General features: G+C 42.2%; 1 protein-coding gene across 1 annotated transcript in view; it reads left to right on the top strand.

Annotated features, from left to right (window-relative positions):
- The first annotated feature begins 1,210 nt into the window (after positions 1-1,210).
- si:ch211-282j22.3 (ER degradation-enhancing alpha-mannosidase-like protein 3) overlaps positions 1,211-25,947 on the top strand; it is a 62,967-nt gene continuing 38,230 nt past the window's right edge. Inside the window, exons 1-8 of the mRNA XM_060841341.1 lie at positions 1,211-1,732; positions 9,242-9,287; positions 12,247-12,347; positions 16,437-16,476; positions 17,326-17,438; positions 18,733-18,886; positions 19,180-19,314; positions 25,191-25,296. Of these exons, the coding sequence (XP_060697324.1) occupies positions 1,584-1,732; positions 9,242-9,287; positions 12,247-12,347; positions 16,437-16,476; positions 17,326-17,438; positions 18,733-18,886; positions 19,180-19,314; positions 25,191-25,296 (844 nt within the window). The 5' untranslated portion in view covers positions 1,211-1,583. The remainder of the gene's footprint in view (positions 1,733-9,241; positions 9,288-12,246; positions 12,348-16,436; positions 16,477-17,325; positions 17,439-18,732; positions 18,887-19,179; positions 19,315-25,190; positions 25,297-25,947) is intronic.

The following is a 25,947-nucleotide window of genomic DNA, read 5'->3' as shown; positions in this document are numbered from 1 at the left end:
TTCGTGCACCTTATGTCTTTTAAAAAAAAGAAACAAAGAGAAAAAAAAATAAAAAAAGGAGTGTCAGGGGTTCTGTTCACTCTGAGAGCTGGCTCCATCTCATGTACTATGCACATGTAAATAAAAGATGACTTGATAACAGGATACTGGCCGTAGTGGAGTTATTTCAGAAAGGTGCTGTGCGAAGACCTGAGGGTGATTGAGGAGTGGAACAGCATTTTGCAAAAGGAAGAATTTCTTCAGAAGGGAGATAAGAAGGTTTGCTTAATGGTAGTATCATGTTGGCAGTGACAGAAATGGCAGAGGATGGTTTCTTTAATGTGGATGTTGATGGGGTGAAAAGTGATGCAAAATCAGTCAGGGTTTAGGAATGGGTGAAACCAAAAGTGCAGGAAATTAGATGGAAAAGAATGAGCACTGTCAACCATTGTAGACACCCAAAAGGATAAGCCAGTTAAACTGACAAATGAGATATACCCCTATGACTTGTCTTACATAGTTCAGAATGTAAGTTCAGTATTATAGTATATTCATTACCAAATATTACTGATTCTTCCCTCTGTAGGGTGCTGCAGAGATTGGGAATACTTGGCTGTGGAAAAAGATGTGTTTGAAATGTTGGTATGAAAGGTGCCATCATCAAAACAGTTGTGAGGAAATGGTTAATTTAAGAAATAGAAGACAGTAGGTAGAGACAAGTGTAAATATATTATTTGGGCAAATCTTGGGATATTGGTTGGTGGCATATTCCAAGAAATGAAGATGAAGAAGTGTATAAACTGAGGTCCTATAAGCACTCATGTACTTAAACATTTTAAGGAAAGAACTCCTGATCTGATTCTACTATATTAAAAAAAACCTCAAGCATCAAATATCCATTGATAAGATACTGTTTGGAAGATTGTTCATTCTAATGAGATACAACATGTGAAGTGTCCCTTCAGGAAATATTCAGATGTGTGAAGCACAGCAACAAAACAAACCTGGAATGGGAGCCAGAGGGTTCAATGAAAGTAAGGGGGCTACTGGGCAATGCAACTGACAGCAGTGGCTGGGCCTGAGGGCTTGGTAGGAAAGACTACAATCCCATCATGCTTTGTGCGCTCACTTCCGCCGGGGACACGTAACGCGGCCGTGTGATGCCTCCCGGTAGTTGGAGTCCCGCCTTCCCGGCAGCGACTGCGCCGGCTGGCTTCAGCTTTGGCGTCTGGCGGCCTCGGTGTTTCGGCGAGTTCCGCCCGAGTGGTGGTGGAGGAGGAGAAGAAGGAGAAGATACCGGGAAATCGCGTTGACTGAAATGAATCCGGAGACGGTCGCCGGTGGGGGGGCCACCTCAGAGCCGCCCGCGTTGAGGAAGGAGGCTGGTGTTTAAGTGGACAGGATGTGGCCGAGCAGAGCAGCGAGAGGTTGGAGCAGGCTCTGAGGAAAGGACTTGTCAAAGCCTTCCAACAATCACCTCCCGGACCATGGGCGCGGATTAACAACAACCAGCTGCCTTCAGATTTGTCCCGGGGGGAAGGAGGGGTTTTATTTAAAAATTAACAGGTTGTGGTTACAAAATGGGACAGCCTGCAGCGTAGCTGATGGTCAGTGGGACACAGACTGGAAGCCTGCTCCTCAACTTGAGCAACATGGGCTTCGCACTCAGGCTGCTGTTGGCAGGCTTCACCTTCAGCTGCCTCTGCTTCCATCTGCTGCTGGCGATGACAGAGCAGGAAAAAGGCGCAATCAGGTAAGGGTTCAAACACTGGTGTCACCTGGGCCTCCTCTGTACACAGCACTTTGGACCACTCCTGTGTCCCAGCTGTCATCGTTTGATAATCGGGTGTTTGTTTTTGAAGCAAATTATAACTGTTATTGACACTAAAAATAGCTTGAAACTAACTATGGTGAATGTTTTCTCAGTGCTAGTGGAATAAAGTTTTGGTGCTCCGCCAACTGTCATAAAGTGTGCTTGTGCATTTCTCTGTGAACTTTGTGCTGATTTATTACATTCCTTCATGATTTTAGCATTTTGTTTTACTTTCCCCTTGCTTGCTTTTCTGTTTCTGATGGTGAATGAATGTGCAATTAGTATGTGCATAAGCCCCCAGACATCTTTTTGTTTGTAGGTAAAAACAATGACTGCAGATGCTGGAAACCAGATTCTGGATTAGTGGTGCTGGAAGAGCACAGCAGTTCAGACAGCATCCAAGGAGCAGTAAAATCAATGTTTTGAGCAAAAGCCCTTCATCTGTGGAGATTGCACGTTCTCCCCGTGTCTGCGTGGGTTTCCTCTGGGTGCTCCGGTTTCCTCCCACAGTCCAAAGATGTGCGGGTCAGGTGAATTGGCCATGCTAAATTGCCCGTAGTGTTAGGTAAGGGGTATATGTAGGGGTATGGGTGGGTTGCACTTCAGCGGGTCGGTGTGGACTTGTTGGGCCGAAGGGCCTGTTTCCACACTGTAAGTAATCTAATCTAATCTAATCTAATCTAATCAGGAATACAGGCAGAGAGCCTGAAGCGTGGAGAGATAAGCTGGTGGGGGTGGGAGTGGGAGAAAGTAACATAGAGTACAATAGGGAGTGGGGGAGGGAATGAAGGTGATAGGGTAGGGGGAGGGTGGAGTGGATAGGTGGAAAAGAAGATAGGCAGGTAGGACAAGTCTGGGGACAGTGCTGAGCTGGAAGTTTGGAACTGGGGTGAGGTGGGGGAAGGGGAAATGAGGAAACTGTTGAAGTCCACGTTGATTCCCTGGGGTTGAAGTGTTCTGAGGCAGAAGATGAGGCATTCTTCCTCCAAGCATCTGGTGGTGAGGGAGGGGCAGTGAAGGAGGCCCAGGACCTCCATGTCCTCGGCAGAGTGGGAGGGGGAGTTGAAATGTTGGGCCACAAGGCGGTGTGATTGATTGGTGCGGGTGTCCCAGAGATGTTCCCAAAAGCGCTCTGCTAGGAGGCGTCCAGTCTCCCCAGTGTAGAGGAGACCACATCGGGAGCTATCTATACAGTAAATGATATTAATGGATGTGCAGGTAAAACTTTGGATGTGGAAGGCTCCTTTAGGGCCTTGGATGGAGGTGAGGGAGGAGGTGTGGGTGCAGGTTTTGCAGTTCCTGCGGTGGCAGGGGAAGGTGCCAGGATGGGAGGGCGGCTTGTAGGGGGGGCGTGGATCTGAACAGATAGTCACGGAGAGAATAGTCTTTGTGGAAGGCGGAAAGGGGTAGGGGTGGGGGGGGTGGCGGGGAGATATATCCCTGGTGGTGGGGTCTTTTTGGAGGTGGCAGAAATATCGGCGGATGATTTGGTTTATGCGAAGGTTGGTAGGGTGGAAGGTGATCACTAGGGGTGTTCTGTCCTTGTTACGGTTGGAGGAGTGGGGTCTTGAGGGCAGAGATGCGAGATGTGGACGAGAGGACATCTCCAACATGTGTTGGAGGATATCTTTAACCACATGGGAAGGGAAATTGCGGTCTCTAAAGAAGGAGACCATCTGGTGTGTTCTGTGGTGGAACTGGACCTCCTGGGAGCAGATACAGCAGAGGCGGAGGGATTGGGAATATGGGATGGCATTTTTGCAAGAGGTAGGGTGGGAAGAGGTGAAATCCAGGTAGCTGTGGGAATCAGTGGGTTTGTAAAAAATGTCCGTGTCAAGTCGGTCGTCATTAATGGAGATGGAGGGATCCGGGAGGTGTCAGAGAAGGTCCAGGTAAATTTAAGGTCAGGGTGGAATGTGTTGGTGAAGTTGATGAATTGTTCAACCTCCTCGCGGGAGCACGAGGTGGCGCCAATGCAGTCATCAATGTAGCGGAGGAAGAGGTGGGGAGTGGTGCCGATGTAATTATGGAAGATTGACTGTTCCACGTAGCCAACAAAGAGACAGGCATAGCTGGGGCCCATACGTGTGCCCATGGCTATGCTTTTGGTCTGGAGGAAGTGGGAGGATTCGAAGGAGAAATTGTTAAGGGTGAGGACCAGTTCCGCCAAACAAATGAGAGTGTCAGTGGAAGAGTACTATTGGGGATGTCGGGAGAGGAAAAAACAGGGCTTGGAGGCCCCGGTCATGGCGGATGGAGATGTAGAGGGATTAGATATCCATGGTAAAGATGAGGCGTTGGGGGCCAGGGAAACGAAAATCTTGGTGGAGGGTGTGGGTGGTGTCTCGAACGTATGTGGGGAGTTCCTGGACCAGGGGGCATAGGACAGTGTCAAGGTAGGAAGAGATGAGTTCAGTGGGGTAAGAGCATGCTGAGACAATGGGTCGGCCAGGGTGGTCAGGCTTGTGGATCTTGGGAAGGAGGTAGAACCGGGCAGTGTGGGGTTCCCAGACTGAGGTTGGAAGCTGTGGGTGGGAGATCTCCTGAGGTGATGAGGTTCTGTATGGTCTGGGAGATGATGGTTTTGTGATGGGGGGTGGGGTCATGGTCGAGGGGGGCAGTAGAAAGAGGTGTCCTCGAGTTGGCGTTTGGCTTCAGCGGTGTAGAGGTCAGTGCGCCAGACTACCACTGCACCCCCTTTATCTGCTGGCTTGATGATGAGGTTGGGATTGGAGGGCTGCGCGTTGAGGGTGAGAGGTTGGAGTGGGGGAGGGGGGTAGACAGGTTGAGGCGGTTAATGTCCCGGCAACAGTCGGAAATGAAGAGGTCAAGGGCAGGTAATAGGCCAGCACAGGGTGTCCACGTGTGTTGGAGGTGGGCGAAGGGGTCCTCGGAAGGTGGGCGGGAATCCTGATTGTAAAAGTAAGCTCGGGGCTGGAGGCGGCGGAAGGATTGTTCGATGTCGTGCCGTGTATTAAATTCATTGATGCATGGACGGAGGAGGATGAAGGTGAATCCTTTGCTGAGGACTGATCGTTCGTCCTCAGTGAGGCGGAGGTCTGGAGGGATGGTGAAAACTCGGCAGGGCTGGGAGCTTGGACCCAGTGTGGGTGTGAAGCTGGGAGTGGGGGCGGAGCCTGTAACTGGAGTGGGTGTGATGGGGGGGTGGGGGGAATGGGGATGGAGTCATGGGCAGGGGAGGTGTTCCCCTCAGGGTTCTGGGGGCCGGGAATGGTGACAGTGGGATCTGTGGGGGGGTGTCAGCAGAATGCAGGTGAGTGGTGTTGGTGGGGGCAGAAATGGTGGCAGACACAGCAGTAGGGGTAACGGAAGTCACTGAGTGTGTGACATCAGCGATGATGTGAGGGGTGGGAGTGGTCATGATGGCTCTATGTTAATTTCTCCTCACCCCACCCTCCTCTAGCTTATCTCTCCACGCTTCAGGGTCTCTGCTTTTATTCCTGATGAAGGGTTTTTGCCCGAAACATCGATTTTGCTTCTCCTCGGATGCTGCCTGAACTGCTGTGCTCTTCCAGCACCACTAATCCAGAATCTTTTTGTTTGTATTTTCATGCAATTGAAAACTTGGTGTATTGCCAGCCAAAGTACTTGAGCAAGAAGTTGGTGTCATTGAATTTCGTCATTGTAAGTTCATGCTCCACTGGAACCAGAACTGGAAGGAGTGCACCCCATATTGTTGCCTCTCCCTTGCCTTAACATTGGTTATTGTGTTGGCTGAGCTCCTTGATGCTGGCCACCACCCCAACTACCCACCTTGATTCATGCCTCAGGCAGATGGGGAGTGGGTGAGACAGCAAATAAGCCACCAACTGCTCTTTCTGAGCACACTTTGGGTCACCCATTCTCTAATTTGTAGTGTGGCCAGCAGGCTGCTCTGTTGAACCTATTACAAATGTCCTGTATTGTTGCTGGTAGTAACATCAAAGGGACTGGGATTGTAAGGGCTTTCAGTGTGCCCCTTTCAGTTGTGATGAGTAAACATAGCCATGACAGATACCTTAATAAATTTATCTATGCAGGAGAATCTGGATGTTGTAATAGAGAGAGGTTTTTGATGGAGTACCAAAAGTTTTGTCATAGAAAGGGGTTTTTAGGAAGTGAAGGATTTGAACAGGATTAGCAATGCATTTCCACAATCTGCATGACAGAAGGAACTACCACCTATATGGGGTAAAAGGGCAAGTCCTAGGAGGTGTTGCTAGGAAATATAGGGCTGAAGAATGTTACATGTGAGGAGCTAAGGTTGCTTAGGCATTTAAACAGGGTTAAAGTTTTAACTCAGTGGGAACTGGATGAATTGAGAATCAATAAGAGATGAACTGATAGAAATGCAGCTGACGACAGTTTAGTCTCATTTCAAGCAGATAGGAAAAGGGGGAAATATAAGGTAGGAGTTGATGGTACTTGCTGAGCTGCAGCAGTCTCTGTGACATAGTTTTCCCTTCTTTCCCAATGGCAGATTAAATATGCTGCAAATCAAGGGATTCTCCAAGTGTTCGTAAACTTAAAACATATTTATTCTTTTTAAAAATGTGTATTTTTATATCACGTAACCCTCAAAGTATTATTTCCTTACTTGGGTTATTTTAAAGGTACAAGGTTTGGAACATCATAGACCTTTGATAAAGTTGTGTGTTAGCTGTTTATTTCAATGTGTGATATATTCCACATCACTGTGCATGCACAACTTAGTGAAAAAAGTGGTTTATTTGCTCACTCCCCAGAGGTCCTTTCCCACATACAATTTTCACTGATCCCAATCCATCTCCCCTCAAATGGTCAGTTTATATTTCTAATCTTACACATTCCATTCCATCTTGCCTCATACATGAGGATTGGGTCTGTAGCTTGAAAACTTGGTCATGGATCATAAACAACCTGAGATCTATTCATCTTCCCACATTAAACTTTCACTCATCAGTTATGCTAGTCATCTTCAACTAACCTGCAGTTTCCAGGCTGGTATGTGTCAATACCAAGGGAGAGAGTTCATTGACCATGGTCTTCATATACGATCAATATCCGAATTTGCATCATAAATCTATTTGTCATGAAACATTTACGTGCTCATTGAAACTAACTCCATATTTCAACTTTCTCCCAAGCTGTGGTTTTATTCTGCTCAATAAGGTTAATATCAGTGCATTTGTGACCATTTGTGTCACCCATTGTGAGTGTGGGTTATTTAGCTCTTGGCCATCAAGAGTAGCTGACTTGACAGTACTCTTGAGTCTCCCCTTTTTTATAGGGCTAGAAGCTAGACACACTTAAGTGCCATCACTTTTTTCCAGTTCAAATCCCTCTCTCTCAGCCCCAGTAGCTAATGGGTGAGATTCCCCAGTCCTACAGTTCTTGGCCAATTCATGATGGAGTGCTGTCATTGTTTGAACCTGGACCTCTCCGGCCTTGCCAACTCCCCGCCCCCTGGTGTTCTGCCCTCATTTGATGTGCTTCTCGGATGTCGAGGCACCTACCCTTTCCCACTTAACTGTCTCATCATGCTTACTGTTCTCCAGTTACAGATCCCCACTCTCGCTGTTCCTCTTTTTACAAGCTCCCACAATCCTCCCCACACCCCCTCTTCTTTCGTCCCCACATCCCCTCTTCCTTCCACCTCATTCTCCTCCCCCCGCCCCCCACCCCACGTGAGCCGCCTCTTTATTTTGATGTGTGACACGTACCAGATTGCTGAATTACCACACATGTGCACACTCTTGATGGACATTGCTGGGAGAACCTGAATGGTACATACTGTGGAGGAACATAAAATCACTACACTGACTGTTGGACCTGCTGCCAGGTTCAGTGGGGTAACAGTGGTGAGCACTGACAATTTTCCCATCATTGCCACTGTGTACAAAGTTCATCTGAAATGCCATAGTTTGACAACTTAGTACTGTGTAGCAATCAAATGTTTCCACAATCCTATAAATATACTGCAAAGAATGCAGTATTTTTGTCTTTTTATTATTTTGATTAAGATATTGGAAAGTTGTATGACGCATTTTAATCACTGAAATCTATTTATGCCTCTTTCACTTCATTTTATCCTACCCAAGAAACCTGAGAGATATTTGGCCTTTGTGTGTTATTTGTTCATCCTATGGAGAAAAAAGGAGAATGTGAGGTGTTTCAAACCATGATCGTAGTAGTTCTTGTGTAAATGTATGTGCTAGGTAAATTTTACCACTTCATTCCCTCACCCAGGTTGTTTAATGACGGCAATGATTGGCAAAGATTAAGGCGGCCACCCATGATCAGAAGATGCTGCCATTCCCAACATTTAATTCCAGTTAACTAATTTACATCAACATGCTCAGTATATTTATCTTTACAATCTTATTTTTGGCCATGTAATTTGCAGTGGTCTAACATCTGCGTTTAAATTTCCACCTGAATGGAACTAGTTATGTTGAGGCTTAAATGTCAATATGGTAAATACAAAACTTTGTGTTAAATGATGTGACTTGTCTCAAGGAACCTTTACTTGATAAAAATGAATCAGTTCTATGATTGAAAACTGAATTCCAGTAGCCTTTTACCAGCAGAAAGGCTTTAAGTTCAAATGTTTTGCTTTTTTTGTCTTCCTCTGGCAAACTGAATTAACTTGCTGTGCTGGTAAGTAATGCTACATATTCCATAACTGTTCACTACTTTTAGCTTCTGAAATTCTTCAGAGTAATTGTAAGACAGCATAGTTTTCATTAGATACTGTGCTTTGCAAAATCCCTTTTTATTACTAAAAATAATAAACTATTACAAATCACATGACACATGCTTGGTCACTGAATGTTCATATGTATTATATCGCTGCAAAAGAGTTTTCATAAATCAGATGTGGCCTGATGCCACTTAGCTCATATCCTTTTACATAGAAACATAGAAAGTAAGAGCAAGAGTAGGTCACCTTGCCCTTTTTGAGTCGATTTGCCATTTACTGAGATCATGGCTAATCGTCCAACTCGGTATTTTCCCATCATTGCCCCATATCATTTGATCCCTTTAGCCCTAAGAACTATATCTGTCTCCTGCTTGAAAACATTCAATGCTTTGGCCACAACTGCTTTCTGTGGCAAGAGAATTTCAGAGGCTCACCAGTCTCTAGTCCTTATTTCTCCTTATCTCAGTCCTACATGACCTTCGACTTCAGTTTAGATTAGATTGTGACTCCTCATTTTGGACTCCCCATCTTCCTGCCTTTAAGCCTGTTTAGCCTTGTTAGAATCTTTTAGGTTTCTGAGATTTCTTTCCCTCCAAATTCTTCTAAACTCCAGTGAATAGAATCCTAACCGTTACATACCGTATAGATGTCTGCAATCCCAAAGGTCAGTTTTGGTAAGGTAATATTTTTGTTTGGTTATGTCTGCTGGAGAAATACTTTGAGACTGCTCTTTGATTTAACTATCTCTTGGTTTTTTTTCGTTGCAGGAATGAAGTTGTTGAAATGTTTGAGCATGCATACAACAACTATATGGTAAGTGTTTCATTTTTATTCAGTTGCCTTTGTGCAGTATTTTCATTCAAGCCATCCAGGACAACTGGAAATCCAAACTATTTGGATATATAGGGGAGGCATTGGCTGGTGGTATTACTGATAACTACTAATCCAGAAATTCAGTTCAGGTTCTTGGGAATTGGCTTTAAATCCGGCCTTTGCATATGGTGAAATTTGAATTCCATACAGAATCTGGAATGAAGAGTCTAATGATGACTAGGAAACCATTGTTGGGGGGAAACAATCCATCTGGTTCACCGAAGGCCAAATCAGGTCAAGATTTGGGCAATATGTGACTCCAAGCCCACAACAATCTGGTTGACTCTTAACTGCCCTCTAGGCAATTAGGAATGGACAATAAATGCTGCCTTGCCAGTGACACCCACAAGCTGTGTGAATAATTTTTTTAAAAAAGTAGCAATTTCTTTGTTGCTGTGCTCCAATGAGGACCGCAGCAAAATGTCTCCAGTTTTTGTTAAATGTTAGAGTCCAGTTTTCTACTGTATCTTGCAGGTATTGCTGTCTGACATGGAGTTTGAGCCCTACTTTTGAGTTTTATTTTGTTGATCCCAACTAATATCAAACACTATCAGAACTTGTTCCATACCTTTTTCATATCCCATCGAAGTCAGTAAATTCCATTCGATGAGACAAATATTTCTTCAGATTTAAACAAAAACACTAAGAAAATTCTTTGAAATTCTAATTGGAAATTAACCATATGTAGGATGATTTTGCAAATTTGTACTGCTCCTTTGCCAGTCGATGGGCATGTGCAGCATACTATTTTCCATTCACACTGGTCAAAATTTCATGGCCTGCATAAAACTGAATTCTGAAAGTTCAGTGCTGGCTGCCAAGCCACTCCGTTGGCAGTTCAGCCACTAATTTTGCCGATATTGTTTGTGGACATTTCCTGATCATGTCCATCACACGTTTTCACCAGAGACTAAAGGACTTGCTACCAATGCACAGAAATAGAATGTTTTGGAGACAATTCCTTGTCTTGAAACATTTAACGTGCTTATTCAAAAAAAGGCGTTTCATCACATTTTGAAGTAGGGAAAGGAATTACTAAATGCTGCTGGCTACCTTTTCTTTTTTAAGTGCATTACAAATATGCCAGCACAACCAATATTCCAATTTCTGATCTTATGGCTGGGTTTTGCAGTTAGCAGCAATCAAGCTGTGTCACCTCTTTGTTGCATTTGCAGGTTGCCCACCATGGACTTTCTGAGCTTTGGGATCTGGGACCTTTTTGAATAAATCAATAAACTGTACATCTGCTTAATCAGTCAGTTTGCAGAATCTTTGAGGCATGCAGAGTCTGAACCAGGGAATGCAAACCAGAATAGCTAATCCAATGCCCAAGTATGTAGAAAAAGCAAAATGGGCAGCAAGATTTAAAAACAAAGTGCAAGGAAAGCATTTTTATTTTGAACTCTACAACTATAGTTAAAATTTTCAGGGAATATGTGCCCACATTTCTAATGCCTAAGTTTCAGATTTACCCTTTTAGATGAAGATGAGCGGTGTTAGTCTCAGTTATTTCTACCACAAAATCTGAGCCAATCCTTTCCTGTGTCTTGCATCTTTTAGTTAAAATCAACTCGGAGAAAGTGTGGACTGCAGATGCTGGAGATCAGAGCTGAAAAATGTGTTGCTGGAAATGCGCAGCAGGTCAGGCAGCATCCGAGGAGCAGGAGAATCGATGTTTCGGGCATAAGCCCTGAAGAAGGATGCTACCTGACTTGCTGCAATTTTCCAGCAACACATTTTTCAGCATCTTTTAGTTAAACACTATATTACTAATTCTTTCTGTGTACAATTCGTTAATTCAGAGCAAAATATTTTTTAGATCATTTTCTGTTTTCATTATGCTTGGGAAAGAAAAGCAATTTTTTGCTGTGATTACAAATAGCTTTTTAACTTGTAAATATAATATACTACTTTATATGCATGGAAATATAGTATACTACTTTACATGTATGTGCTTGCATGTAAATATAGTATACCACTTTACATGCCTGTGGTTGCTTAAAACTGAAGTTGCAAAAAGATGATTTCAATTTTTTTGACACTACACTGCAAGAAGCATGTTTAAATTGAGTTTATCAAAGGAGTTTTTCTAATATTCACATCAAATAGGAATCACAGCACTTATCTTAGAGTTCAGTTGAAAATTGTGAATGACTTTTTTGTAATTGCACAAGTTATTCCGACATGAAGATAGCTTGGTTAGCTGAAAGTGTACTGAAGTTGTTAAAAGTATTTGACTGGTTGTATTGCCTTGATTAAGTTTAACTATGATGCAATTTTATGAAGTAACTCACTTTGCTGTTTAGTATTATTTCCTCAGCATAGCATTATGCAGCTGACAAGTTTACTTTTTCAAGAGCATGGGAAATCATTGAAAATATTGCAATGCATTGTAAAGATTTCAAGAAAGGGGCTGGGAACAGGAGAGCGTGGAGCAGGGCTTAGTTATGCTTTAAATTCTGGGACTTGCATTCAACTGCAGCAGAGTGAAAAGATTTAGGTACTTGGAAGGATACTATATTCAGTGACTGTAACTAATATCAGCCCAGGTCTCGATGATTGAGGCCATAAGCATTAAATTGGGCACAAATCACTTGACATTCCTAGTTACAGAGATTGGGATTATATGAATGATCGGGGAAGAGGGATATTCACAGTGATGTAACATATTGGGTGAAAGTCAATGGAGCTTCTCTCGACATATGATTCTGTGGTGGTTGATCTGAGGTTGATTCGGACATCCTATGCTATCTGTTTCATTCAAAATGATATGCTGTCACTTATGAATATATTATCAAGCCACTGTAAGCCTAGTGGTACTGCATGCCATTTCTGAAACCAGTTAAAAATGAGGTTCTAATATTTAGGCTTTGTTTATTGCCTTCATCTGTCTCATTAGGAACATGCATACCCTGCTGATGAGTTGATGCCCTTGAGCTGTCGTGGAAGAATTCGTGGATTAGAGCCAAGTCGTGGTGATGTTGATGATGCCTTAGGAAAGTATGTTCTAGATTTGCACGTTCAGAAATGCTGTCACTTGTGATTATGAAGTGGAGAACAGTTTAAGAACAATGAAGTTTAAGTAAAGGATAAATTGTGCGTTAAGTACATCTGATAAATGTGGCAAGTAGGAAAAAAACTTTATGTTGTGGGCATTTGGAACAATCCGAAATAAGTTTTCATAATTTATGTCGAAATACATTTTATATTTATAGCCTTTGGTGCTGGTTCCCAAAACTGTGGCGTAACTACAAACAATATTTTGCGTAAACCTAACTTAGGATATCCCGTAAATAACAGCGCTGCTCAAAGTAGAGATCCATCACGCTTCAGCGGTAAATTCTTGCAAGTCAAAATACCACAGGTTGAAGCCACACACCAAAACACTTAGACATCACGTAGTCCAACACCTTTGGTACTGAGGGAGTGCTGTGCTGTTACAGGTACTGTTTGACTGTATTTTAAATTGAGGCACCCTCTGCTTTTTCACGCATAGACTTTTCCAGCACAGCAAAGGACCTTTTTCCACCCCTTGTGTCCATGCCAATATTTAAACATCTATCTTTTCCAATCCCATTTTCCAGTATACTTTGTATATTTTGGTGTTTCAAGTGTTGGTCTACATACTTGTCAAATGTCTTAAGGGTTCCCACCTCTATAACCCTTTTAGGCAGTGAGTTCCAGATCCCCATAACTGTCTGAGTGAAAATATTTCTCCTCATATCTCCTTTAAATCTCCTGCCCCTTGCCTTAAAACTGTGCCCTCTGGTTATCAACCTCTCCACAAGGGAAAGGCTTTTCCTCTCTACCCATCTGTATACCCCACAGAACTCCCTATGTTTGAGTGATGTTCCCCTTCAGCCTTATCTGCTTTAAGGAAAATAACCCCAGCCTATCTAACCTCCCTTAATAGTGGAATTTCTCATCTTGGCAAATCTCCTGTGCACCTTTTAAGTGCAATCACTTCCGTCCTGGAGTGTGGTGACCAGAACCAAAAAACAATCAAATGAAATCATACCCAAAAAAACATTGAAACGTGAGCAGTGGAGTTCTTCAAATGTCCTGGCAAACAACAATCCCTCAATCAACATCACTAAATTGGATCATCTGATCATTTGTTTCATCGCTATTTGTGCCTAAAGTAAATCATTGGCTTCTGATCATTTCTATATATCTTGACTTGCAAAGAGCAATATACAATTGTAAGTTTTGTGAAGAATCTAAGCTGCTAGGAGAAAGCATAAAGCTGTACAAACTCCCATAGGAACTTTGTTCTGATTATATACTTTGCCAATTATCTTATCATTGACTATGTGAAAATAAGGTGCTGCAAAAATTCATTGACTGCTGTAGGAAGGATTTCCCATTTCTTAATGACACCAAGGCGAGAGATGGTGTGAGCAGCTGTGATGCCAGCAAACTTGGGACGATCAATCTCATTGAAATATTTATGCATGTCAAACTATAAGTCAAAAGTATGTAATAACATTCTCAGTATTAACTCACAATTAGCAAAATAACTGTTTACTGTTGGATCATGCTAGATCTTAAACTAAAGATAAAATAACTTAGAGAAAGTTTTTAAAAATAAAAATGGGAACATTTGACATTCCACGAATAGAACATTGGCTTCTCGGGGCCAGCAAGGCAGCTTAACAGTAAGTATGATTTTAATACATCATTAAAATCCCAGTTACAACTTAGCAAACAATGCATTATTTTTTCAAGAGGTTTAACAGTGAGACTAAGCAGATAATTCTAAGTTCTCATCAATTCAATGATTTGCGATTGGGGTCCCTGGATTTAGTCAGCCTTGTAGGTAAAAACAATGACTGCAGATGCTGGAAACCAGAGTCTAGATTAGAGTGGTGCTGGAAAAGCACAGCATTTCAGGCAGCATCTGAGGAGCAGTAAAATCGACGTTTTGGGCAAAAGCCCTTCATCAGGAATACAGGCCTTAGTCGGCCTTGTAGGAAACATCCAAGCGTTCTGGGGTGGGGGGATTCCCAATGGTATTGTCTCATCTGGCATTTCATGAGATTTGAGATCTGATTGGCAGGAGTCCTGCCAGCCAATCAGAGACCAGCAGCTCTCCATTACGTGTCAGCACTACATAGAGTGCACAAACACTAGACGTCCAGGATTGTTGTGGGAACCCAGGCCAAAGGTAAATGAGAGTGGAATAGGACCTCAAGTTGGATGATGGCAAGAGGTGGGGCAGGGTTGGTAGCAGAAAGGGCTGGAGGTCAGTTTTTTGTAGCCCACCTTCCCCATGCCTGATTCCTCATTCAGGTACAGGGAGCCTTACAACTGGTCTCCTGGAAGTCTGACATAATTTACTCAGTTGGCATAGAGGATTGGGAAAGTTATGCTGATGCTGTTTAATCTGAGTCACCATTGCATTGTAGTTTGCTTGGAAATATTTGTGTCATTAATAAGCCCCATAGTCACCAGCTGAGAATCCTGTACTAGCCTCTTCCACTCTCCAACATAATTTGGGAAGGCTTTACTGCCAAGGAGAGACTGACATAACGCTTTCCCATGATTTGAGTTCTGCTGGCCTTTCTGTCCACAATGGGCTGTACTGAAAAACCTGAGGCAAAAATAACAACGCCCTACCGTTTGTTTTTAAAGCAACGTACATTAATAATTGAATAAAAGTGGCAACTGATAATCATTCATGTCTTTGAAAGCTCATTGTTTAACATTTTAAATTTAGATAATTCATTTTCTCTTTGTCAATATTTGTTTGTAAGCAACAATTTGATGACCATCTTATTTTTGTCTTTTGGATTTAAATGTTTCTGTCAGTGATCTGCTTTCAAAAGCAAATTCTGACAATCCAAAATCCAGATTTAGTTTACAAAGACTACATATGATCCAACAGGAGAGATTTATGAATTACTATTTCTCTTGACTTGGCTGAGTTTTAACAAATGAGGTGCTGCTGAATATTGTAAATAAAATGCTTAGTTTCAGGCAAAAGGATACAGTTTGTGAAAACTGAAAGAAATTAACTTAAATCTTGCTGATACCAAAGCAAATGTAATTTGCTGATTTTAAAAGGGACATTTGTCTTCGAGCCAAAATAATATCTGGAGACCATATGGTGAATTTCCAGTCTTCAAACTTTGGTCGTCACTGGCATTTTGTCTCGTCAAAGCTCCTTTTTAAGTAATTCTGTCTTAGTTTCAGCACACAATGAAAAATAGCAGTCAGAGAGAATTATAGAGTCATATAGCACGGAAACAGACCCTTCATAGGCTTGTTATATCAACCACTGCACCAAGTAGTCAGGATTTTCACATTTTCTTTCAAATCCTTTTTTCTGCATTGAGTTTGGTTTGAATCACATATGGCAATGAATTACATTGTTTTTAAAGTAGAGACTTAGAGTACTTAGATGGTTAATTAATGGTTGATTTTATGGAGGATTTTATATCATCCTTAGCCTACACATAAAAATGCCCTGCTTCTCTTGAAGAGTAGCTCTTCCACTAATGAATTACTGCAACCAAAAATATCTTTTTCATGGAAATTTTGAAAATTTGGGTTCTATTGAAGTGGCTTCAGAAAGATGCAACTTCAGTCTTTTGAATATGCATGTTTCAACTGCAAATTGCTGAAGTTGACTTTGTAGTCCTTGAGCAACGTAAAGTTTGTACTCAGACATACAGTCTACATTCAAACTTAGTGATGATTTAGAATAATTTGGTAAGGTCTTCCCTTATCTAATGCAGTTTACTTAATATTTTAAGTGCTTCTTAAATACACCTTTGTTAGAGCCTTTGAATATCTCTATGAACGTATGTATCGACTGCACTGAAAGATTTAAAACTTTGGGTCGTATTCCAATTGGTACTCTACCCCAAGTGAGATCTCCTGCCTTAAAATAGTTATGTTGATTAAAACAGAGCCTTGGATTAATGTATGAAATGATAATAGTTTATAGCTGTTTGTCAAAATATATATAAAACTGCTCACGCAGCAGAGGGGAAAAAAATCTCAAGTTTAAAATGTAATTGGAAACTTTAATGCATATTGACTTTTTTGTCACCTTCATAATTTGAATTATGTTTTCATTTCCAGGTTTTCACTCACTCTTATTGATACATTAGATACGCTAGTTGTAAGTATTGTAACTTGTGATTTCAAGAGGGTGGAGGGATTATTAAGAAAAGTGGGTTTCTTTATTTTTATCCGATCATGTTAGAAATGAGTGGGCTGCTGGTTTATTTGAGTTCAGTGTAAACAAATAGCCAAATCTATAAATTAATGTTGGCGCAGAATACACAAATTTTAGACATGAAGCACATTTTTATGTTGAGTTTTATCTAACCTCAACCTGATGGAACTTGTACCGCTAGATGATAAACTAGGAATATAAATCTGTGTTCTTTTGAAGATCTTCACAATTATCCTTTCTTTGATTTCAGGAAGAAATTGTGAGAGAAACAACATGATTTATTGCAATAAATCCTTTCTTAACATTTCTCACTAGTGTATTTAGATTAAACCTAGGAATAATTCAATTGTGCAGAATAAATCTATAAATAAACAGATGCATTTATTATGTGTCCTTGGAAAAATTGTTACCTTAAATTCCAAGGTCCCCTTCCATGCTGCACCTCATGTTGAACTCTATGAATGGAAGCTCGGTGTTCCATTTCATTTCTGGGGGAAAAGAACAGTGTTTAGGAAGAGACTGCTCTTAATTTTGTGATAACCTCCCTTTTTCTTTGCTGTCCAGCTATATTGCAGTCAAAAGAGCAGCTGACCAACTTTCAGGCCTCAATTTGTGCAATTATTTCTCCCAGTTGGTTAGCAATAGTAACTGTAGATAACCACCTATCTAATTTGTATTTTCTTTTTTTATCCCTACAAGTCTTGACTGAGTCTTATTTTGCCATATTACTTTGCCGAAGTTGTCACTTCAGTTCTTAAACTGAATAAAATACTATTATATTCTACTTCAAAGGTACTAAACAAATTAGATGAGTTTGAAGATGCAGTGCGAAAAGTAATACGACATGTCCAGTTCGATAATGACGTTGTAGTCTCGGTGTTTGAAACTAACATCCGTGTATTAGGGTGAGTAAAGCTCTGTGTAGATTACGGTGTCTTTCTGAATTTGCAGAACTAGGCAGTCGCAGCATTGGAACAAATGACTTGATCTTGTGCCATAGTTCATTTCAGTCCATTTTTCAGCTTCTTTTTGTAAGACTACATGGAAACTGAACATTGCCACAGAGTGCTCAGAAATAAGCCAAATCTTAGCTATGTGAGGGAGAAAAACATTGTGAACAGATCACTTTAAACTGTTAATACTCACCTTTTTAGCCAGATCAAAGTGAGTGTTATCTGGAATCTGTGAATACACTACCCCTCACTTTCAGTGTTTCAACATTTTAAAAAAGGATGGGAGAAAAATCTTGCAGTCTGTTGATTTAATTGGAATGGATAAATATAACCTTCAACAGCAATGTTCTAAATGACTGAATAGCAGTCCTTGCAGAATGCCAGTGTAACTTTTTTTTAACTTTTTTTTTGGTTATTTGACAAGGCACATTGATGCCCTTTCATGGTATGTTGTATAAAGTATTACAATGTGGTTTCACAATATTTGACTTGACAGTTTCTACTTCTAGTAAATTTCTAGTTGAGCAAACATTGCGAGAGAATTAGTGCCATAATGGTAATGTTACTGGACTAGTGATCCATAGACTTGGGTTCAAGTTACGCTGTGGCAGTTGGTGGAATTAAAATTTAGCATTCTGGAATTGAGGTCTGTCTGAGTAATCCAAGTAATAGTCATAATGATTTTATCATGTATTGTCATGAAAATGACAATTGGTTCACTGTCCTTTTGAGCACCTTCTAAAATACCTAGTAAGCCACTAATAAAATCTTGGTTTTTCCAATAATGCCAACATTCTTTTAGAGTTAAAGCAGAGAAATTATTCAACAAACTTGCTTTTGTAATACAAGTGGATTGCATTGTTTGTTTTCATAGTATTTTTGTGATTCATGTCTTTGTTTTAAATTTGCATCTCTTTAGTCTATAAATTTGGGTTTTGCACTGCATACCAATTAATAATCATTCATTTTTATAAATGGGGGAGGGGGAGAATCACAATATGGTGAGCATGGCAATAGAAAATCCTGGTTGTAGAATTCAAACATAATTAAGTAGGACATGTCCCAGAGGTCACAATGAAGTGTACTCACAACTGCTAGTTTAAAAATTAGTTAGTATTATGGGACTTTTTAAAGGAAGTTCTGCTCAGTATGGCTGGAAATGTTATTGCACAAGAACTCATTTATTATAATACTACAACTCTATTTCTATGATACTTGTTATTAAGAATATTTATTTTTGCTGCAGTGGGTTGTTAGGAGGTCATGTGATGGCAACCATGTTGAAGAACCATGGGTCCAAGGTTCATTGGTATAAAGATGAGCTTCTATATATGGCTAGAGACATAGGATATCGACTCCTGCCTGCTTTTAACACTACCAGTGGTCTACCATATCCAAGAGTAAGTACATAGGAATTAGGACAATAATGATCTTGGAGTGAGAGTTTTAATCTTAATATATTGTTTGTTAAATAAAAACTCCCAAGTGTAACTACAATGAATTTTGGTCATGTGTACCAAAGCTCATAAAGCAAATAGTACGACAAAGCAAGTTGTCTGTATTCTTTTGACAAACTGAGTTATAGTAGTCCACTGATATCACTGTAAATACATTTATACAGTACTTCTAAACTAATTGTGGAGCAGCAGTTATAAAGATTATTGAGAAGTTTAAAGTTTTTATTTTATTGTAGGTAAATCTGAAGTATGGAATCTTGAGCCCTCTGTCCCGAACGGGCACAGAGTCAGACACTTGTACAGCCTGTGCTGGAACCATGATTCTGGAATTTGCAGCTCTCAGTCGCCTGACGGGTGAAACTATTTTTGAGGTAAAGCAAAACTTAAATTTTGCTTTAAATTTGCATTGAATAATCTTCAAATTATGTTTGGAATTTTTTTTTTCTCCCACTCTCCAAACTAATCCCCAAAATCATCATTGGACCATGAGGGGAGAGACAGAAAGCTAGAAACTATAGCCCACCTAGCCTGACGTGACATCTGGGAAAATTGCTGGAATCCATTATCCATAGCAGGATATTCTGAAAAATATAGTGTGATTGGGTTGAGTGAACATGGCGTTATATTTGCTTAATTTATGGAAGTCTTTTGCGGAGGTAACTAGCAAGGTGGATAAAGGGAATCTGTAAGTGTTTTGCAGTTGAATATCCAAAAGGCTTTTGGTAATCAAAGCTTACTGCACAGAATGGTGGATAATCACTGAGCATATTCACATAAAGCTGCAGATTTTCTTTATCAGAACAGGAATAAAAGAAAACAAACAAAGCTATCTAAATATAGAAGACAATTTGAATGAGCTTGTAACACATCAATTCAAACTTTCAGCCTACCTCCTGACTAAGGTTCAGAAAACATTGTACACCAATCTTAATTCTTTAGAATTCTACTAGGTCCTTCCACGATCTTCCCATTGGATTATGGAGACAATTCATTGAGTACTTTCCAAGTCTGCTGACAGGGACTTCTCACAAATCTGAGATCTTAAACATTTTTCAGTTCTAAGAACCTGCAGGTTTTTAACCAACTCTCTGGTTTGGAAGTTTCAAAAGCAGAACCATTCACGTGAAGTAACTGGTTCTCTGGACTATCTTGATCTCCTCCATGGGGAGAAATTAAACAGATATCTGAACTCAAGTCTGGTGTTCCCTGAACTGGTACAAAAAATGTTGCTTCAATCCTAGATTCTGCTAAACTCTAAACAAAGCTAATGGCCTTCAATGCTTACCCAACTGTCATAAACCCAACATTATAAATATCTTTCAATTAACCCACTGAGACTTACAGTATTCTGCTTTATGACAAATGATGGATTGAATCTTTATTCCCAAAGGACATTGATTTTTTTTTAAAAGTAAGAACTAAGTGACTATGTCACCTAATGAAGGAGTTTGAGACCGAGAAAAGGAGCCCCTGCAAACCAGAAGGTAACCACTTGATTGAAATAAAGCCCTCAGATTTTCAGAGGAAGCATCCTAAGTGGGCGGCACGGTAGCAGAGTGGTTAGCACTGCTACCTCATAGCGCCAGAAACCCGGGTTCAATTCTCGCCTCAGGCAACTCTCTGTGTGGAGTTTGCACATTCTCCCCGTGTCTGCGTGGGTTTCCTCCAGGTGCTCTGGTTTCCTCCCACAGTCCAAAGATGTGCAGATTAGGTGAATTGGCCCGTAGTAGTAGGTGAAGGGGTAAATGTAAGGGAATGGGTCTTGGTGGGTTGCGCTTTGGCGGGTCGGTATGCACTTGTTGGGCCGAAGGGCCTGTTTCCACACTGTCAGTAATCTAATCTAAATTGCTGCTGCTGTGCAGAGCTTTGCTGAAACCTCATCTTGAGAATTGAATATAGTTTGGTTTCATTATTTGCAAAGAAAAATTGTATTGGAAGCAATTAAGAGAGGGTTAATATAATTGATTTGACTTCTACCGATTGGAGTTTAGAAGAATGACAGATGACTTTATTGAAACATGGGCGTGGGGGGGTGGAGTTGCTGGGGAAGAACAGAGCTGAGGGAGGGGAAGGTCTCCTTTTTTGGATAGAGATGAGATTTTGTTTTCCCTGTGGGTTGTCATAATGTGAAATTCTTTTCCCCAACAAGCAGCAAAGACTGCATCATTAATTTATTCAATCCAGATTTTGACAGTTTTAATAAACAAGGGAGTCAAAGCTATGAGAAGCTGAAACTGGGTACAGATACTTGTCTGTTTGCATCTTCAGCTGCTTCATCAATGACCTACCCTCCGTATAAGTTCAGAAGTAGGGATGTTCACTGTGCATTATTCAACATCATTCGTGACTCCATAGATGTTCAAATACAAGATCTGGACACTGTCCAGACTTTGGGTGATTCGCACCACACAAATGCCAGGCAATTACCATCTTCAATAAGAGACTATCTAACCACTGCCCCCTGATATGCAATGGCATTACTGTCACTGAATCCTCTAATATCAACATCCTTACCATGGACGAGAAACTAAACTGGACTGGCAGTTTAAATACAGTGGCTACAAGAACAGGTTAGAGGCTAGGAGTAACTCACCTCCAGACTCTCCAAAGTCTATCCACCATCTACAAAATGCAAGTCAGGAGTGTGATGGAATGCTCCCCACTTGCGTGCATGGGTGCAATTCCAACAACACTCAAGAAACGTAATACCATCCAGGAGAGAGCCTGCTTAATTGGCACCACGTGCACTAGCCTCCACTATTGCTGCTGAGTAGAAGCATCGTGTGTTGTCCACAAGATACACTGCAGAAATTCACCCAAGCTCCTTAGACACAACTCCACAACTGCTTCCACCTGGGAGGACAAAGTCAGCAAATACATGAGAACAATTTCCATCCTAACCCCAGCTATACCTCTGGAGTGGGAAGTGGGTTAGGCAAGGGCTGGGAGCTGATAATTGACAACCTAATGCCTCCAGCTGTCTGTAGGGTGCTGGGGACAGATTAGCTGCCTGGAGACTGCCTCCTGATATCAGTATGGAGAGCCTATATTCTTGCCTGGATGTAGCTGTTGACTTTCCTTTAGAGGAGGTCTGCTCCACACCACCCTTAATGGATGATGGTGGCCTTGTAGCAAAAGCCATTTTAGTTGTCTAAAGTTTTGAAAAGGTTGAAGGGACATTATCTCTGTTTTAAAGCCTGCTGCTATCAGGCTGGAAATCCTGTGATTAGCCCCCCAGCTTAGAGAACCTTCCTCCTTCAAGACTGGCGGTGCATGTGGGGGGAGCTGCATATAAAGGGGGTAGCCAGGGCAGGATAGTGAAGTAGGGATAGGTGAAGTTAGGTAGAGGGTACGACTTGGTTGGTGAATGGGAGGAATGAATCCGGTAGGTGGCAGGGAGCAGTGGAAGGGAGGGGCAGGGAAGGGAGTCAGAGGATGGGAAGGGAGGTTATTTGAAATTGGAGAACTCAATGTTGAGTCCTTTGGGCTGTAGGCTGCCCAGGTGGAAGATGAGGTGTTGCTCTTCCAATTTGCGCTGTGGTTTGTCGTGGCAATGGAGGAAGCCAAGGTTGGTCATGTTGGAAAGGAGTGGTTAGGGGAATTGAAATGGGCGGTGGCTGGGAGGTCAGGTAGGCCCCACGCCCAGCTGTTCCCTAAGTTTATGTTTGGTCTCCCCAATGTAGAGAAGGCCACATAGAGAGCACCTGATGCAGTAAACTGGTTTGGAAGAGAGGCAGGTGAACCTCTGTTTCACCTGGAAAGACTGTTTGGAGCCCTAGATGCCAATGAGGGGGGTGGTGTACCAGCAGGTTTTGCATCTTTTCCAGTGCAGGGAAAGGTACCTGGGGGGTTGGAGGCTTCGGTGGGGAGAGTGGTGCAAACCCAAGATTGCCTAAGGGAATGGTCCTTGCGGGAGGCAGAGAGGAGTGGGGAGGGGCAGATATTCTTGGTGATGGGGTCTAATTGGAGTTGGCGGAAGTGTTTCAGGATGATGCGTTGGATGCGGAGACTGGTGGGGTGGTAGGTGAGGCCAAGGGAGTCTGTCTTTATTCCATTGGGGAAGTTTAGAGTAGTGGAATGAGGAATAGAGGTGGTGCAGCGGAGGGCTGTCTAGATGACAAAGTGAGAATAAGCACGTTGTTCAAAATAGGCGGACATACAGGATGCTCGCAGTGGAGTGTCTCCTTGTCTGAGCAGATCCAGTGGAGGCGAAAGGATTGGGAGAATGGGATGGAGTTCTTGCAGGATATTGAGTGGGAGGAGGCGTAGTCTGTGTAGTTATAGGATTCTGTAGGTTTGTAGTAAACGTACGTCTGGAGACTGTCACCGGAGATGGAAATGGTGAGGTCAAGAAAGAAGAGGGAGGGGTTCGAAATAGACCAAGTGAATTTGAGGGCAGGGTGGAAGTTGTGGGTGAATTCAACGAACTGCTCCAAGTTCAGTCTGGGTGCATGATGCTGTACCAATGCAGTCATTGAAGAGTTGGGGTACAGTGCCTGTGTGGGCACTGAAGGGGAACAAAGAGGCAGGCATAGCTGGATCCCAACTGGGTGCCCATGTCGACCACCTTGATTTGGAGGAAATGGGAGGAGTTAAAAAGTTATTGAGGGTGAGAATCAGTTTGGCGAAGTGGAGGAGGTTACTGGGGGGGGGGGGGGGGGGGGCGTGGAAACTGGATGAGTCTGTTGGAGAAGAAGTGGAGAGCTTGGAGGCCATCCTTGTGAAGTATGGACGTGTATAAGGACTGCACGTCCATTGTGAAGATAAAGCGCTGTGGACCAGGGAATTGTAAGTGGTTGAAGAGATGGAGGGCATGGTTGGTATCACCGATGTAGATGTTAGTGCACGAACTGTGTGGGGCGAGATTGGAGTCGAGGTAAGATGAGATGAACTCGGTGGGGCAGGAGCATGCCGAGACGATATGTTGGCCGGGTAGTTGGGCTTGTGAGTCTTGGGAAGCAAGTAGAAGCATGCAGTACACAGCTGGGGTCTGAGTTTGGAGGGGAGATCACTGGAGGCAATCTGGCCATGGACCCAAGCCGACCTATCTTCTCAGCATGCTCCTGCCCCACTGAACCCCCCCCACCCCACCCCCCATCCTACCTCGACTCCATCCTCTTCCCTTTAGTTCAGGCACCTCCCACCTACAGCTGTGATAGCAACCACACCCTCCATCTCTTCAACAACTTCCAGTTGAGGCAGAACTTCACCTGCCTCTCTTCCAACCTAATTTATTGCATCAGGTGATCCCAATGTTGTCTTCTCTACATCGGGGAGACCGAACGTAAACTTAAGGAACAGTTCACCAAGCAATCGGAGCTGGGCCCGCGGGGCTGACCAGACCTCCCAGTCACCACTCACTTCAATTCCCCTAACCACTCCCATTCCAACATGACCATCCTTGGCCTCCTCCATTGCCACAACGAACCACACTGCAAGTTGGAGGAACAGCACCTCCTCTTCCACGTGGGCAGCCTACAGCACGGAGGACTCAACTTTGAGTTCTCAATTTTAAATAATCTCCCTTCCTAACCCCTGACTCCCTTCCCCGCCCTTCCCCATCCCTTTCACTGCTCCTTGCCACCTACAGAATTCATTCCTCCCATTGACCAATCGGGTTGTACCCTCTACCTGTCTTCACCTATCCCTGCTTCACTACCCTGCTCTGGCCACCCTGCTTTATCTGCAGTTCCCCCCCCATACCCACCCCCAATCCGGAAGAAGGGTTACACTCAAAACTTCTCCACCTTCTGATGCTGCTTGGATTGCTGTGTTCTTCCAGCCTCCTGCTTGTCTACTTTGGATTCCAGCATTTGCAGTTTTTTTTTGTCTCTAGAGAACCTTCCTGTCATTCCTAATTGGACAGAGAGTCTATGCTTTGTTCAGCAAATATTTAGGTTCTCCAGGGAGAACAAAATTTAAAGTCTAAAGTGAACATGCTGTCTTTGTTTGGATGTTAGACGATTATGATGATGTGACCCCATTGGAATATCTAGTTTGATTTATGGTGGTATCTTTTCATTATACCAGTCTCTCTGTTCGGTACACCTAGGGCAGAATTTGAAATTTTAGATGTATTAGTTTGTATCCTGTATTAAGTCAATATTTTTCATTTTACACATTTAAATAACAAATTGCCTAACATGTATGTTTGAAAATAATTGGATTTGTGCAAGAGCTAGTTATATATTCTTTAACACTTATTTTCTATTTCATGGTTCATGGCAAATTATTTTTTACCCTGTAGGAATATGCACGGAGAGCAATGGATTTTCTATGGGAGAAAAGACAGAGAGGCAGTGATCTTGTGGGGACAGTGATCAACATCCACAATGGTGACTGGATCAGGCGGGGTGAGCATAGCACCTTTATCTAATATGCCTCAAAGTTACTGTTGCAAATTGCACTTAAATTCTTCAGCACTTCCATGTAAACTTCATGGAAATGTGGAGTGCATACTTGCAGCACACAAGTACTCAAATCCATACACCTTTTAACCCTTTCTATTTTTCAAATATTACATTTCTGTAACCTGTTCTCCAACCTGTCCCTGACTCTTCAAATTTACCTGAGTGTTAGTAGACACCAACCAAAAATATCTGGACTTGCTGTAATAAATTCTGCAGCCTTGTATCCATTTAATTTCTTCCCTGGCTTTAAGGCTTTAAATATGACAGAAATGTACCATAGTTAATTGCAGTCCTTTAGAAGGACAACCCTGGTAATGTGTAGCAGTACAGGATAAATTAAAGACCTCTTACTCCAGGTAAGAGTGTTCATAACATGATGTGATTTCACATTCGTTTTACAGGGAGAAAATGTGGGCCTGTAACTATGTTTTAAACTTGGCAGTTACAGGATTGGTCAAACACGATAGGTTTAATGATTAGAAAAGTTAAAGGCTCAGAAAAGCGGTGGTAAAGATTTGAAGAGATATATTTTTGTTATTGTTAAGAATGTATTTAATTGAATAAAACTCTACTGGAATAACACACGACCCATGA

The sequence above is a fragment of the Hemiscyllium ocellatum genome, chromosome 21 (assembly GCF_020745735.1).
Source record: "Hemiscyllium ocellatum isolate sHemOce1 chromosome 21, sHemOce1.pat.X.cur, whole genome shotgun sequence".
NCBI classification, from domain to species: Eukaryota; Metazoa; Chordata; class Chondrichthyes; order Orectolobiformes; family Hemiscylliidae; genus Hemiscyllium; species Hemiscyllium ocellatum.
Note: the sequence above shows the minus strand (reverse complement) of the source record. Positions and strands in the feature narration are given on the sequence as shown.